The sequence below is a fragment of the Bos grunniens genome, chromosome 4 (genome assembly GCF_055505025.1).
Source record: "Bos grunniens cultivar Pamir isolate PY7600 chromosome 4, Bosgru_T2T1.0, whole genome shotgun sequence".
Classification (NCBI taxonomy): Eukaryota; Metazoa; Chordata; class Mammalia; order Artiodactyla; family Bovidae; genus Bos; species Bos grunniens.
The window spans coordinates 108,240,843-108,255,890 of NC_141168.1; the positions used below are offsets into that span (position 1 = coordinate 108,240,843).

The 15,048-nt window shown below is 38.8% G+C and overlaps 1 protein-coding gene across 1 annotated transcript in view; it reads left to right on the forward strand.

Annotated features, from left to right (window-relative positions):
• SGCE (sarcoglycan epsilon) overlaps positions 1-15,048 on the forward strand; it is a 185,920-nt gene that overhangs the window by 67,352 nt on the left and 103,520 nt on the right. Inside the window, exon 4 of the mRNA XM_086397835.1 lies at positions 3,748-3,791. Coding sequence (XP_086253961.1) covers positions 3,748-3,791 — 44 coding nt within the window. The remainder of the gene's footprint in view (positions 1-3,747; positions 3,792-15,048) is intronic.

The following is a 15,048-nucleotide window of genomic DNA, read 5'->3' on the forward strand; positions in this document are numbered from 1 at the left end:
TTTCACTCAAAACAACTGTAAAAAATTTCCTATAATTGGGCAGGAAGCTTGGAAAAAATTTGAATAAAGAACACGAGTAATACTCTTTCACTAAAATATAAAAAATTAAAATGAATAACAAGAAAAGACATAAACTCTTTCATAATTGAAAGCACACTTCAATATAATTCCAAGAAGAAATGTGATTTTAAAATGAAATGTAAAGTCAGCCAGAGAGGAAAAGAAAAGATAGCATTTTGGATAAAAACCTAAAAGAATGCAGCTATGCCTCTGCTCGAACATGTGCTTCAAGTAGAAATCTTGATCCATACTCAATTTGGTAAACTGAGAGAAGACAACTAAAGGAACCACCAGAAGTCACAGACCCCATCCACAGGCTTGCTGCCTGTGCTGTGGTTTTATTGGAACATAGCCACATGTATTTCTTCATGTATTGTTTATGGCTGCTCACACACAAGGGTGACAGGATTGGGTAGCTGTGACAGAGACCAAAAGGACCAGAGTTTAAAATATTCCCTACCTACAACTTTATGGAAAAAATTTGCTAATCCTGAAATAAACCACAAAAACACCCCAGCAAGATAATAATAGTTTTTGAAAACTGATGTAAAGAAAATCAAACCAGTGAATCAGGCAAACAATACCCAGAAGAGTAAGTTTTAGACAGATTATTCAGGAAAAGTGATTCTGAGGAGAAGCTGAGGTCTGTAAGGTGAGACCGTGTCTGACCTGTGAAGAAGTAGGGAGAAAACACTCCTGGCAAATATAACAATATGCAAGAAAGGGTTAGTGATCTTGGGATATAGAAGTTAGGCTGCTGCTGCTGCTAAGTCGCTTCAGTCGTGTCCGACTCTGTGCAACCCCATAGATGGCAGCCCACCAGGCTCCCCCATCCTTGGGATTCTCCAAGCAAGAACACTGGAGTGGGTTGCCATTTCCTTCTCCAATGCATGAAAGTGAAAAGTGAAAGTGAAGTCGCTCTGTCGTGTCCGACTCTGTGCGACCCCATAGATGGCAGCCCACCAGGTTCCCCCGTCCCTGGGATTTTCCAGGCAAGAGTACTGGAGTGGGGTGCCATTGCCTTCTCCGAGAATATCTACTATTCACCCACTATTACTCATTTTTTCCTAAAGAGTGTAGCTAATACAAAATGCACAAGAAATAATTATTGAAAGAAGAAATTATTATTATTTATAGTTATTATGGATCTATACCAAGAAAATCAAAGAGGCTCAATGTTGTAAACTATGACAGCTAGTTTGAGAATTTAATAAACAGCTAACAAAAACATATAAAAATTAATAGTTTTTATGATATAAATCACCAGATAGAAATCAAAATGGAAAAATTTCCTGCATCCATAATAAGTTATATGATATGCAGGAAAAAAATATATGATTAAATTAATGAATTTGACAAAAAGAATGAAATTTTGTAAAAAGAACTTTGAAAATTATCAAGTACTATAAACCAAATCTTGTTAAATAAGACATCATTTTCCAGGATGAGAAGTCTTCATATCCATCCTCCTCAGAATTATATATAAATCAAATACAATTCCAATCAGAATTCCAAAGATATTTAATCTTGATGCAATAAAATAATTCTCAAGCTCATGTAAAGGAATAAATAAATGAAACTTGCCAAGAAGTTTGTGAAAAAAAAAATATTGAAGTAGCTGTGCTATTAGATATGAAAATTTTCTTGAATCTGCATAGATGCTGGTATAGAAAGAGACAGATCAAAGGGTCTATACATTTTCCCATGTATATGTTAAATTTTAAAGGGTAGGGGTAGAGATAGGTAGCATTAGAAGTTAGTTGAGGGGCGAAAGTCGGGAAAAGAATATATTATTCAATTATGATGTCAGGGCAATTGGTTGAACATTTAGAAGAAAAGGTTTTATTTCCCCAGTCTCTCACATGGGAAGTGTTCATTGCAGATGGAATCAAGTTTTAAATGTTAAAAATTAAACCATAGAAATATTAGAAGCAAATGTGACAGAATAATTGTATAATATTGAAGAGGATGAAGTAACTAATAAGCAATACAGGAACCCCCAGAATATAAATAAACAAAAAGAACTGCTGATATAAAAATTAAATCATCTATCAATAAAACACTATAAACCAAGCCATAGAATGGATGAAATATATATATAAAATATTAAAAAATGATAAATGAGCAAAAATGAACAGGCAGGGTTGAGCGTATTGAATGTACAGATTCATGTCTTTTTAAATTGAGAAATTTGGGGCCGCTATTGCTTGAAATATTTCGTATCCTTCAACTATGCCAATTCTCTCTCCCCTCTTCTTCCAGGCTTTCCATTTGTTCACATGCTTGACAGAGTGCCACAGTTACCTTAAGCTCTGTTTATTTTCCTTCCTCCTTTTATTTTCTTTCTACTCAGACCGCATAATTTCATTTGACTTATTGTTTAATTATCTGATGCTTTCTTTTGCCTCCTCAAATCCGCTAGTGAACCCCTCCAGAATTTTTCATTTCAGTTTTTGTATTTTTCACCTCCAGCTATACTATTTGGTCTTATATTTTTTATCTCCTTGCTGTTATTATCTTACTGAAATATCATTTTCCTGGTTTCCTTTCTTTGTAGTGCCAAATTCTTTTTTTTTTTTTTTTTTGCCACCTATTTATTTTTCAACTGAAGGATAACTGCTTTATAGGATTTTGTTTTCTGTCAAACATCAATAAGAATCAGTCATAGGTACAACCATGTCCCCTCCCTCCCAAACCTTCCTCCCATCTGCCTCCCCATCCCACCCGTCTAGATTGTCACAGAACCCCTGTTTGAGTTCCCTGAGTCATACGGCAAATTCTCATCGGCTATCTATTTTACATATGGTATTATAAGTTTCCATGTTACTCTCTCCATGCATCTCGCCTTCTTTCTCCTTCCCTCCCCCTGTGTCTACAGGTCTGTTCTCTGTATCTGTTTTTCCATTGCTGCCCTGCAAATAAATTCAGCAGTATCATCTTTCTATATTCCATACATATGTGTCAGTATATGATATTTATATTTCTCTTTCTGACTTAACTCTGTAAAACGCGTTCTAGGTTCATCCACATCATTAGAACTGACTCAAAGGCATTCCTTTTAATGGCTGAGTAATATTCCATTGTATGCACGTATGTGGCGCCAAATTCTAATTGCATATTTTGTAGTTTAGAATTTGGCACCACAATATGTACACTACATCCCAGGAATGCATGGTTGAGTCAATATTAGGACAGCTATTCGTATATATTTTCATATTACAGTATTTAAGAAGAAAAAAAAAATATGTGACATTCTTCCTTTAAGAGCTTACATTTTAAATGGTTAAAGTATAATTTTCATAAAACAAAATCATGCCTCAGGAGACTATCAAATGAACATGGGTTAAAGATTTTATTCAACTTATCAATCAATGAAGGAGCCAGTAAGATGGTAAAACTAGTCCAGAGGGCTTTTGAGGAGCCAGGAATGTAAATTTTAATCTAATAAAAGAATATTAGTAGTAGATTTCTGAGGTAGATACTAAGCTGTTTCATATCTTACAGGACAATAAATGATACAGGATAGAAGTTATTTATGTCTCTACTGAACAAAAAATCTGCATGTTGACCTCTGTCCCTATAGAGTTACATAATAGTGCAGGCAATAGATGTTAAAGCAGCAAGCCCAGCACTGTGGGCTTATTTTTCCATCACGTTGATGAAGATAATATGTTATCTTTATTGCAGGGGTGGCTGGTATTTCACTGAGCGTGACTTTGGTGAAAGTGAAGGTAAGACAAAGTGGCATGTTCACTCAGAGGTTTTGACTCCGCAGTTCAGGATCAGTGGTGGTGTGCTCAGTCGTGTCCAGCTCTTTTCAACTCCACGGACTGTACAGGCTCCTCTGTCCATAGGATTCTCCAGGCAAGAATACTGGAGTGGGTAACTTTGCCCTCCTCCAGGGGATCTTCCTGACCAAGGGATTGAACCCAGGTCTCCTCTCTGTGCATCTGTGCTAAGTCGCTTCAGTCATGTGTGACTCTTTGTGACCCTACAGACTGTAGCCCGCCAGGCTCCTCTGTCCATGTGATTCTCCAGGCAGGATTACTGGAGTGGGTTGCCATGCCCTCCTCCAGGGGATCTTCCCAACCCAGGGATCAAACCCGCATCTCCTGCAGCTCCTGCATTGCTGGTGGATTCTTTAACCCCTGAGGCACCTGGGAAGCCCTTGGGATCAAGTTGCATCCTTTTTATCTTGTCTCTAGGTGTGATGGATGGTGCTTAGAAACTTTTATAACTAGAAACCAAAATTTCTCAAATAGGAACATTCTGAATGGAAGACGTGGAAGTAAATAAAAACAACCCAAGTGAGAATAAACAGAGGTTATTTATTCAGAGTTTGCAGTCTGAGTAAGGCAGTCTCCATCACTTGGCAGAGACTCAGAGGCAGACAGGGGCATGCAAAAGCATTATAGAGGAACCAAAGGGCTAACTAGAAATGAGGCATCCTGTGTAATTAGTTTGGTATAGATTACTTAGCTTTCTCTGGTTCCTCCCAAGTTGGAAGTTAGGGCAAAAATTAGGAAAGCTGGTAGTCATCAGCCAAGTTTTGATTCTCTGGGCCAACTGCAGCAGAAGTTGCGGGTTAGAATTGGATTGCACATGGGATCTGGCCGGTGTCCATCTGTGTGCCTCTCAGTCCACCTCCCCTCACTCTTCGCTCACTCCGTCACTTGTGAGAGGCTGACCAGTTCAGGGGGAGGCTAGAGACCCTGATCTTCACCAGTTGGAGATTGTTCAGCTGTCTCCATAGTCAGGAACTGCAAACTCTTCAATTCATAAAGAAGTGCTCGAAACTCAAAAAAATGTGGCACGCAAGTGTCTGCAACATCCGGTTAAGTTAGGAATTCTCTCAACTGTCATTTTATAAGGACTGTAGGCTAAATTTGGATATTATTAGTTTATTCGGAGAGTGTTTTTTTTCTTCTTAATTAGGTCATGCCCTAAATAATAAGTAATATTTTGGAAAAACTGTAATGTCTTTAGAAACTTGAAGTCTTTTTTCTGCTGTGACTGTAAACGGCATCGTTTTTCCACAGGCTTCCTTGTTCTCAGAACAAAGGATGACATCATCTATATGTTGTGTCAGAACTGAATCACAGGGGAAGTTTAGATCTTTTAAATCTTGACTGAGAACCTGTTCCTAAAGTTTCATCTTTCTTTTCTGTTTGTATAAGTCAATTAGGGCCCAAACAATTTTTCCTGGAAATGTTTCAGGTAAGGCTTTTAGAATACTGTGGTCTCCTTTTTGAGCTTCTTTCTGACCCTCAGGTTGACTGTCGGAAGAGAGATATTGGGGACTTCCCTGGACATCCAGGGGCTAGGACTTCATGCTCCCAATGCAGGGGGCCTAGGGTTCAATCCCTGGTCAGGGAACTGGATGCCACGTGCTCCAACTAAAACCTGGTACATTACTTTTTTTTTTTTGAAAAGCAGAAAGACATCTTGTAGGTTCCTTTCTGAGTTGGTTCAATCAACTTTTCCCATCTAGGATTTAGGTTTGAAGTTCTGACTATCATATGTACAAGCTGATAGAGGCCAGATAACCCTGGGTCATATGCATCTGAAATAAGTCTATATTCATCTATGAATAGTTGTTGGTCTTGTCTGTGTTGGGGAAATCCTTAATTACAGCTTTTAATTCACCTTGGTTCAAAGGTTTAAATTCTATAGTTGTCTGCATGCCAGGCTCATGGAAGGAATGGATCTTTAGAACCAAGTGCTATTTTAGAGTCTTTGGGGGGTCGTCATTAGGAGAAAGAAGATCTGGACCAGGGGAGGAAGAAGGAGAGAGATCAGAGTTTAAGGGAAGGGATACAAAGAGGCGACTGAAGACCCTACCAGGGAAATAAGACTAGTTTGCTTTTGCTGAGTTCATTACATTGCTCATTGTTTTTGGTCAAAGACTCTTTTAAGTGAAGCAAATTTTGATTTAGGATTTCATTTAGAGGCTTCTTCATACCAATCAAAAAAACTGTTTCCCGTCAGACCCCCCCCCCCCGAAATCTTATTTTCTTTCTTTTCTAAGGCACCTCTTGAGTGAACAATTTCATTCAAGTCAAATGTTCTCCAGAGTGCCCCTGAAGGCCCAGATCATCCTTGGTGAAGTTATGTCATTTAATAAGAGAGGCTCAGGAAAAGGATGGTAATAGGAGTATACAGGGGAAGATTCTTTCCGAGGATAGGATTTAGGCTTAGATGACGCCATGAGAGCTACTAATGTGATGCTTGTGGTCCTCACATATTGGGCTCTTAATCAGAAGGCTGCCTGGCTGCCTTCAAATGTAGACCCAATAATCTTCACACCTCCCCTCAAACTCTTCACCCCACAGGCAGGATTCCAGAGTGAACAGTCAGCCTAGATCAAAGCCAAACTCTCAAGATAAAAAGTCAGGATGGGAGAAAACACTCATCAGGTTTCTGGTGACCCTTAGCAGAATTTGTTCAAATGGACACCTGTTGGGTAAGAACAAATGCATGGGTCTGTGAAGTAGCCAAGCAGACTTATGGAGCCTGGCAGTGGGAGTGTTAGTTACTCAGTAGTGCTCGACTCTTTGTGACCCCATGGACTGTAGCCCACCAGGCTCCTCTGTCCATGCATGGAATTCTGCAGGCAAGAATACTGGAATGGGTTGCCATTCCCTTCTCCATGGGATCTCCCCAACCCAGGGATTGAACCCGGGTCTCCTGCATTGCAGGCAGATTCTTTTCCATCTGAGCTACAAGGAAGCCCAAAAGAGGGTATATTTGAGTGGGACCCTGATGGACACCTAGCCTGTGTTTTCAACTGGGACTCTCTTTCTTATAACAAAAAACACTTTCAGACAGCACAACACAAAACAGAAAGTGCACAACACTGGAAAAAAGGGTGAAGAAGAATGACCTGATTCCACCAAGGACACCAAACAAATGAGAACCGGTAACAAAGCCTGCCTAATAATCTGAGGATAAATGGCAGAGGAGCTCTGCAAAGAGTGCAGTGTTCAGACCCAGTGCTGACTCCCCGCCCAGTGTTGATCTGCTATTCTGGCGTGCCCTCCGTAGGCCACGAGCAGCAAGACACCTGGGGTGCCCTCGGGGGCAGTGAGGGGGGTCTCTTGTGTCTGGTTGAAGTCTGGGGTCTGCGACCACAGTGTCTACGTGGGGCTTCCACCAGAACTGTGGAAATAAATGAGTACCACCCAAATTAGAATTTTAGGAGGTGATGTATTCAGAGCTTGCTACCAGCTGGGGCACTCAAATCCAATCACTTGCTCTTAGCAGTGACTCCAAGACAGGAAAGGAGGCTTGATGAGGGGACAGTGGGAGGATAGGCCTCTGGTGGGGAGCCAGAAGCAGGCTCAGGAGAGATGGGTCCTCCTCCATGACTGATTTGGGAATATAAATATATATAAATATATAAAAATATATTAAAAATACATAAATATATACTGGGCCTCTGGTAGCTCAGATGGTAAAGAATCTGCCTGCAATGCAGGAGACTCTGGTTCAATCCCTGGGTTAGGAAGATCCCCTGGAGTAGGAAATGACAACCCATTCCAGTATTCTTGCCTGGGAGATCCCATGGACAGAGGAGCCTGGAGGGCTGCAGTCCGTGGGGTGGCAAAGAGTCAGGCATGACTGAGTGACTAAGTACACATACTTTGCTTTCTCTGGTTGGTCCTGAGCAACAAGGTGGGTCCCCCAGTGAGAGGGAGCTGGCAGTCGCTGACCAAGTTGTGGTTCTTCCGGCTGATTGCTGTAGAGGCCTGGGGCGAAGCTGTACATGATACACCTTCTGGTCTTATCTACCAGTATTTACAGGCTCTCCTTGAGGGCAGTGACTTTTCATTTTTTTAATCTGCAAAGTCTTCATCAAACTGATAGTTGGACCAAGTTCTGTGTTTAGTAAGAGGTATAATTTTGGATGGATTCCTCCAGTCCCTGCATGACATCTTCCATGTGATGGTTGGCCTGAGGATTCCTTTGAAGGCAATTTCATTTTTACAGCCTACTTGGAGCCTTCATTTCCTTTCCTCTTTTCCTGCTGTGTGACTCAAGGCCTTGAAGTGACATATGGCTGCAGCATGTCAGCCTGGGCTTACCTGTCTGTAAGTGTTCCGTGTTCCAAAAGGGTTGTTAGAAACTCTTTGAAATCCAAGGCTTTTTCTTTTGTTATTCATTTAAATTGTCAGTAACACTAACACGATCATCTACACACAGAGGGTGATCAATACATGATTCTGACTCATTTAAAACTGTGCCTCTGATTCACCAAAGCCCAGAGCTCTTATAGAAACTTGCTCATTAAAATGGTATCACACCAGGTCATTCTTAATACCTTCCCCCCAAATTATTCAATGTACACGTTACTGAGTGAGGTGCTTTGCAGATTGCTTAAAAAGAAAGGAAAATCTATTCTTTGATTGTGAGAAAAATCTTTGAGAACCGGAGACAGAGTTTCAAACTGCTTTTGCACCTGAGCAGAATTATAAGTTTCTTTGTTCCTGCGAGGAAGAGAGAATTAAGCCTTGCTCATTATCAAGGCTCCTGGTAGTCTTAGCCCCACAGGTTCAGGCCGACCCTAGAACTCACAAATTGCCGGCTGGTGAGGCAATTAATGAATAAAGAACTGAGGGAAGGCTCTGAGGTGAAAAATTATCAAGAAGAGTTTGATATAATTTAAATAGTAAAACAGTCTGCACGTCCATTTTTCGCTGTGGTTCTCTGCAGTCATTGAGTTTACCTGTATTTCTGTTCTCCCAAATACTTCACAACTTCTTGTTAGCTGCTACAACCCAGCTCTCATTCCCTTCTTTCCATTCCGTATTATTGTCTGTGTGAAAGTGAGGTTTCGTGTGTGTGTATGTGTGTGTGTGTGTGTGTGTGTGTGTTTAATTGCCCTCAAGGACAGCTTTTATGTGTAGAAAAGGCCATTTAGAGGTTTACTTAGGTTACTTTTTAAATGAATATTTTATTTACTTGATTCTTTCTTAAGCTTTTAATGTACCTTTATAGTCTTTGAATTCTTTCTAAAAGTCTAGAACATTTTTACAGTTGCTTTTAAGCTGGATTTTAGAAACTTATTAAATTCCCTTAAACATCTCAGTTTATTACCTTGCCTTTTACGTTTAGCATTTTACATTAAAATGTTCAGTTTTCTTTTTGGCAAAACAATTGCCTAGCTTAAGTACAGCCTTCCTGGCTACTTAACTCTTCTTAATCTCATTCAGTTATCTTAAATTTTTAAAGAATGTACATAAACTTAGTAAGAACTGAATTTAATACCACAAACCTAAATCAATTACACAAGTACACTTTAGCAAATGGAATTACAAGGGTATTAATACAAATAAATAAGAAAATACAGAGGCAAATAGGACTTGCCTGGTGGCTCAGTGGGTAAAGAATCTGCCTGCAATGCAGGAGACCTGGGTTCAATCCTTGGGTTGGGAAGATCCCCTAGAGGAGGGAATGGCAACCCACTCTAGTATACTTGCCTGGGAAACCCCATGGGCAGAGGAGCCTGGCAGGCTCACAAGTACATGGGGTCACAAGTGTTGGACAAAACTTAGTGACTAAACCACCACAGAGGCAAACATGCAAGATTCCTCAGTGCAAAATATTGACACTATGGATTTTATTATCTTTAGATTTTTATACATACTCCTGATTCTTCCTGGGCAAAAAGATGCTTAATCACTAAAGATATAATATGTCATACCAAGAACATTTAGAGATGGTTTCTGAGTAAGGTGAGCATCTAGAATAATTCTCTCCCGCCGCCTTTTTTTCTTTTTGTAAAAAAAAAAAAAAAAGCATAGCATGAAGTTTACCATCTTTACCATTTGCACCATATGTTTACATTTCAGTAATGTTGAGTATATTCATTTTGTTGGGCAACCAATCTCCAGAAGTTTCCATTTGGAAAAACCTGAAACTCTATATCCATTTAAAAAAAAAATAACAACAACTCCCCATTTCTCCCTTCCCTGCAGATCCTGGCAACCACCATTCTGCTTTTTCTCTCCATGAATTTGGCCACTCCAGATGCCTCATATACGGGGCATCTTACAGTGTTTGTCTCTTTCTGTTTGGCTATCTCACTTAGCCTAATATTCTCCGATTCATCCTTATGGTAGTGTATCAGAGTTTTCTTCCCATTTAAGCAAAATTCTAGAATGACCTTTAAAAAATATTGTTTGGCTGTGCCAGGTCTTAGTTGCAGCCTATGAGATTATTAGTTGTGGCGTGCAAGCTCTTAGTGTGGCATGTGGGATCTAGTTCCCCCTCCAGGGATCGAACCCAGGCACCCTGCATTGGGAGTGTGGAGTCTCAGCCCCTGGACCAACCAGGGAAGTCCCTAGCATGATTCTTTATGACAATGGTGTGGGGGCTCAAACTAAGTCTTAGTTATAATCACTGTACCTTTCAAAAGGGGATGGAGAAATTTCACATAATTTACAGATTTAAGCCTCAAATAAGTCACAATTTTTTAAATATAGGCATAAATTGCCGATTCACTCCACAATTAAGGTTTTCCCACTAGGATGCCTCTTAGATTTTACTGCCCCTAACTTCATAAAACATGTTTATTTCTCAAAACAATATTTTAGGCTGGTGTTTATATGGGATCAAATGTATATTTTCATTCCCAAAGCTCAATGCAATATTTTTTAAATCAAAATGATGAGAGGGAAAAGTTTCGACTCGTGATCCAAATACAATTGACAGAATGACAGAATCAGAGTAGAAGCCTTGACAAGCATAACATAATGCCAATAGAAAATCTTTTTTATTGTGATTCTTATGATGCCCATAGTGTTAAAAAAAAAAGAAGGCATAGCAGCATTATTGCACACAACACATTTAATTATAATAATTTCACATCCTAATGTTAGAGACAGACTAGTTAGTAACAGACTAATGTTAGAGTCTGTTACTCATATGCAACTGTTTTCTGTATTTTAAGACACTCGTTGGAGGCACTGAGTTGATGGTTAACATATTAAATGTGTTCCTGTTTAAAATAATTGGGACACAGGCTTCTGGTAACAATTTTGTGTGTAAGTGCTGATTGTCAGGAACAGTTTACTGACATTAATCAGAAGATGCCTACTTTTGTCTTCCAAAAGGAGTGTGGGGCCCCCACTGATTGTTGCTTCTTGCTTCATCATATTATTTGGCTTTTCACTTCTTTGTGCCCTGACATACTTAAATAGCTTCCTGTTTATCTTCAAAAAACCTTGGACATGACCATATCTTGCATTCTTTTCATATTCTTTCTATCTTCTAGAGCTCAAATTGTTATACATGTTAGAAAATATCTAATTACCCTCCAGGCATCCCCATAGCTTTTTTAGTTTTTGCACTTTTGACTTTTAAAATCTTCCTCTTGACACTTGGACACGCAGTGTGGTCGTTTTCCTTTGGTATCTGTATTGTCTGTTTCTGTCTCCCTCTTAATCTGACTCGAATTAAAAAGCTCGTTTGGATGGTTTCTAGAAATGTTTATAATATCAAGCAATATTAAAATTTAGGTTTTAATTCTCTGTTTTAATAAATCCAAGCAGTAACATATGTATCTCAGGCTACTTCACTTCATTACAATGGAGGAAAACATTTTTACTGTAATCCAAAACAATGAAGCAGTTGTATTACAAAGTGACCAGTGGTCGTATCACAGTGGACAGATTCTGTCATCTGTAATCTTATTTTTTATTTTACTGGTCATGTTAGAATGAAAATGTCTGACTTGTTTGCTTTACAAAAGGGCCATACGGTCAAACTGTTAGTTTTTCTCAACCTAGATTTTTAGGGAAATAATTGCAAAATATTAAAGTCAGAAAAAATTGTTACTGTCCTTAGAAGTTTGATGAATGCTTGCTAGCTATAAATGGGAGCAGATTAAGGAAGGAGAGCCCAGTGTGCCCAGGAAGCTGGAAATAATCTGAGATCTAAACCCTGTCAAAACTTCTAACTCTAACCTATTAACAACTGGGCTTCCCAGGTGGCACTAGTGGTAAAGAATCTGCCTGTCAGTGCAGGAGACGCAAGAGATGGGGGTTGGATCCGTGAGTTGGGACGATCCCATGGAGAAAGGAATGGCTACGCACTCCAGTATTCTCCAGTTGCAAAGAGTTGGCCACGACTGAAGCAACTTAGCACAGCAACTTAGCATGCATGCATGCTATTAACTAGTAACTTATTTGCAAGAAAATGGAAAAAAGAAACATTACCAGATCAATGAAAAGATAATACCACTCTAAAGAAAGGGTATATTTTGAGAAAAGAAAAGAAAAGTATTCCTATGAAAGATATTTACTGATTTTTATAAGGGAAATCATCTGAAAGCAACGATACTTTCCACGTATGCCACTAGGCAAGCCATAGTAGGGGTCACAGAACAGAAAGATTCTGAGAACTCAGACCACCTATGCTATCATGACACAACCATTTGTTCTAGAGAACTCTGACCCATGGCATGCATACATGCTCAGTCACCAAGTCACGTCTGACTCTTTGTGACTGTAGCCTGCCAGACTCCTCTGTCCATGAAAATTTCCAAGCAAGGATACTGGAGTGGGTAGCCATTTCCTACCCCAGGGGATCTTCCTGACCCAGGGATCGAGCCCATGTCTTGTATCTCCTGCATTGGCAGGCAGATTCTTTACCACTGTGCCATCTAGGAAGCTCATGCCCCAAGGAGATAAGACTGTAAATCAGTACATTTTACTGTTTGTTCTGTGAATTTCTGCAAACCAATTTTGTTCAGGTATATACTTTGCTCATTTGGATAACTGCTAAATCACTTCAGTCGTGTCCGACTCTGTGCGACCCCATTGACAGAAGCCTACCAGTCTCCTCTGTCCATGGGATGCTCCAGGCAAGAATACTGGAGTGGGTTGCCATGCCCTCCTCCAAGGGATCTTCTGAGTACCAGTTTTTTAATCATAAGGTTTTGCTAAAAACCTTAGTTATTATTCAGATAACTGTAATGCTTTATTAATCTTGTGTGTATTTTTGTATAAATAGAGTTTCCTTCATCTGACCCCTTTCCCTTCCTTGCAGAAGTTAGATAATTAGCCTTTTCATCTGACCCCTTTCCCTTCCTTGCAGAGGTTAGGTAATTAGTCTTTTATTGATAATTCTATATCCGTCTTAAGCTGACTTTCTCTTATTTCTTCTTTCCTTTTCTTTTCCCCTTCTCTTTGGAAATTTGGAAGTTAATTTGTTCATGAACTTTGCTCAGTCATGATGTGTAAATTCTATAGTATCTAATGCAGATATAATGTTTAAAGTTTCCAAAATATAATGGGGATGGAGGAAATATTATATTGTTTGTGCTTCTTTTGTATGTTTTTCCTTGCCAAGAGTGAAACTCAAAAGAAAAGTTAACTGTGATTTTAAGCAATGCATGTGGTTCCCAGCTAGAAAGAAAAACTCAAAATTGAGAAGTTTTGGCAAAATTTCACAGTCATTAAAATTTTTGAGATTATTACAGAGATTTACTTATATATAAAAAACCAGGAAGATATTCTTCTTAAAAAGATAGTTCTTTGGACAAATTAGAGGATTTTAATTGTAGCTTAAAATCAACATAACGTCTTCTTGCTAATTTTATCAACTTGTAAAATGTTTAGCAAAATATTTTAGTTAAATACAAGATGAGTTTAATTTTTCATGATATAAATGTCTAAGATTTCTTACATCAGTTCCATGATCCAGTAAGTTATCTTTGTTTCCACAAGTATTTTTAGGATTAAAAAAAATACTAAAGTATGTTTAAATGAACATTAATCTTTTAAACTCTTATTATGTGGCCTAAAATGTCAACAGTGCCAAACTGAAGAAACTCTAGTTTAAACCAAAATTACAAATCTAGTCTGATTTGTCCAAAATTTTATCTTCATAATGTAGATTTTATTTTATTTAGATTTTAGATTCTTATATAAAAATGCTTCCGAACTAAGTTTCTTTAGAAATGCAGTTTTTAAAGACTAACCTATATATAATATTAAAATTTAGTTTATTTAACTTCTAGAAATTCTGGGAATATTATATGTATTTACTAACTTATTAACTTATATAAAACAATCAGAACAGAACTCTGCTTTTGTAAGACTTTGGAGTCCAATTTACTAATACCCTCTGGAGATAGGAAAATATTTGAAATCACCCTGAAGGAGCTAAAGACTTTCTCAGTCACAAAAACCACAGAAAAAGTTTGCAGTTCTACTTCTCCAACCTCAGCTACGGGTAAATGTAAACACAGAGCACAAAAACTCCCCAGTTCTTTTTCCTTTCCAATGGACACAGAAATATTTTCTTAGTTGATATGGGTTCACAAACAGTCAAAAAGGAAAACAAACCAGATTCTCTGTTATCTCTCACCTGACAAAGAAGAGATCTCCATCACCCTCACAAAGATTACTAAATGTCAGGACAGTTCAAAGAGATTATCAGAAATTGTTGCAATCAATCAGGAAACATTGATCAGCCACACACAAATCAAATTATATACACATCAGATGCTCAACTGACTCCAGTTGACTGTGGAAAGCAACTTAGCCCAAACACTCAGTTAGACAAAGCATAGACCAACTCACACACTTAACCAAGAAAGAAAACAAAAGTCAGGAGAGGGGAAAGAAAGGAAAAAGCTGGAGACAGTGAGTCAACAAAGGTTAAGTTTCTACAGTTGATTGGAACCCCTGCAGGGGTCAAGGAAAGACATGCCTCAGCTTAAGGACACGTTAAGTTCAGTTCTTGCACAATGCTGTTCTGCTGAACCCGCAGGTTAGGCCGCTCGGGTATCTCAGGGGAGGATCGATCATCATGTGAAGTACATTTTTCAAATAATTGAAACAAAGCTCTCTTATCAATACAGAATGAACACGTATTTTGCTTATTTTTTAAAAAGTGAAGAGACTATCAAGTACTGTGAAGGGTTGGAGATTTTACCCTAGTTACAAGCTGAAAGGCTGCCTGCCAAGGATTCATGGTTGC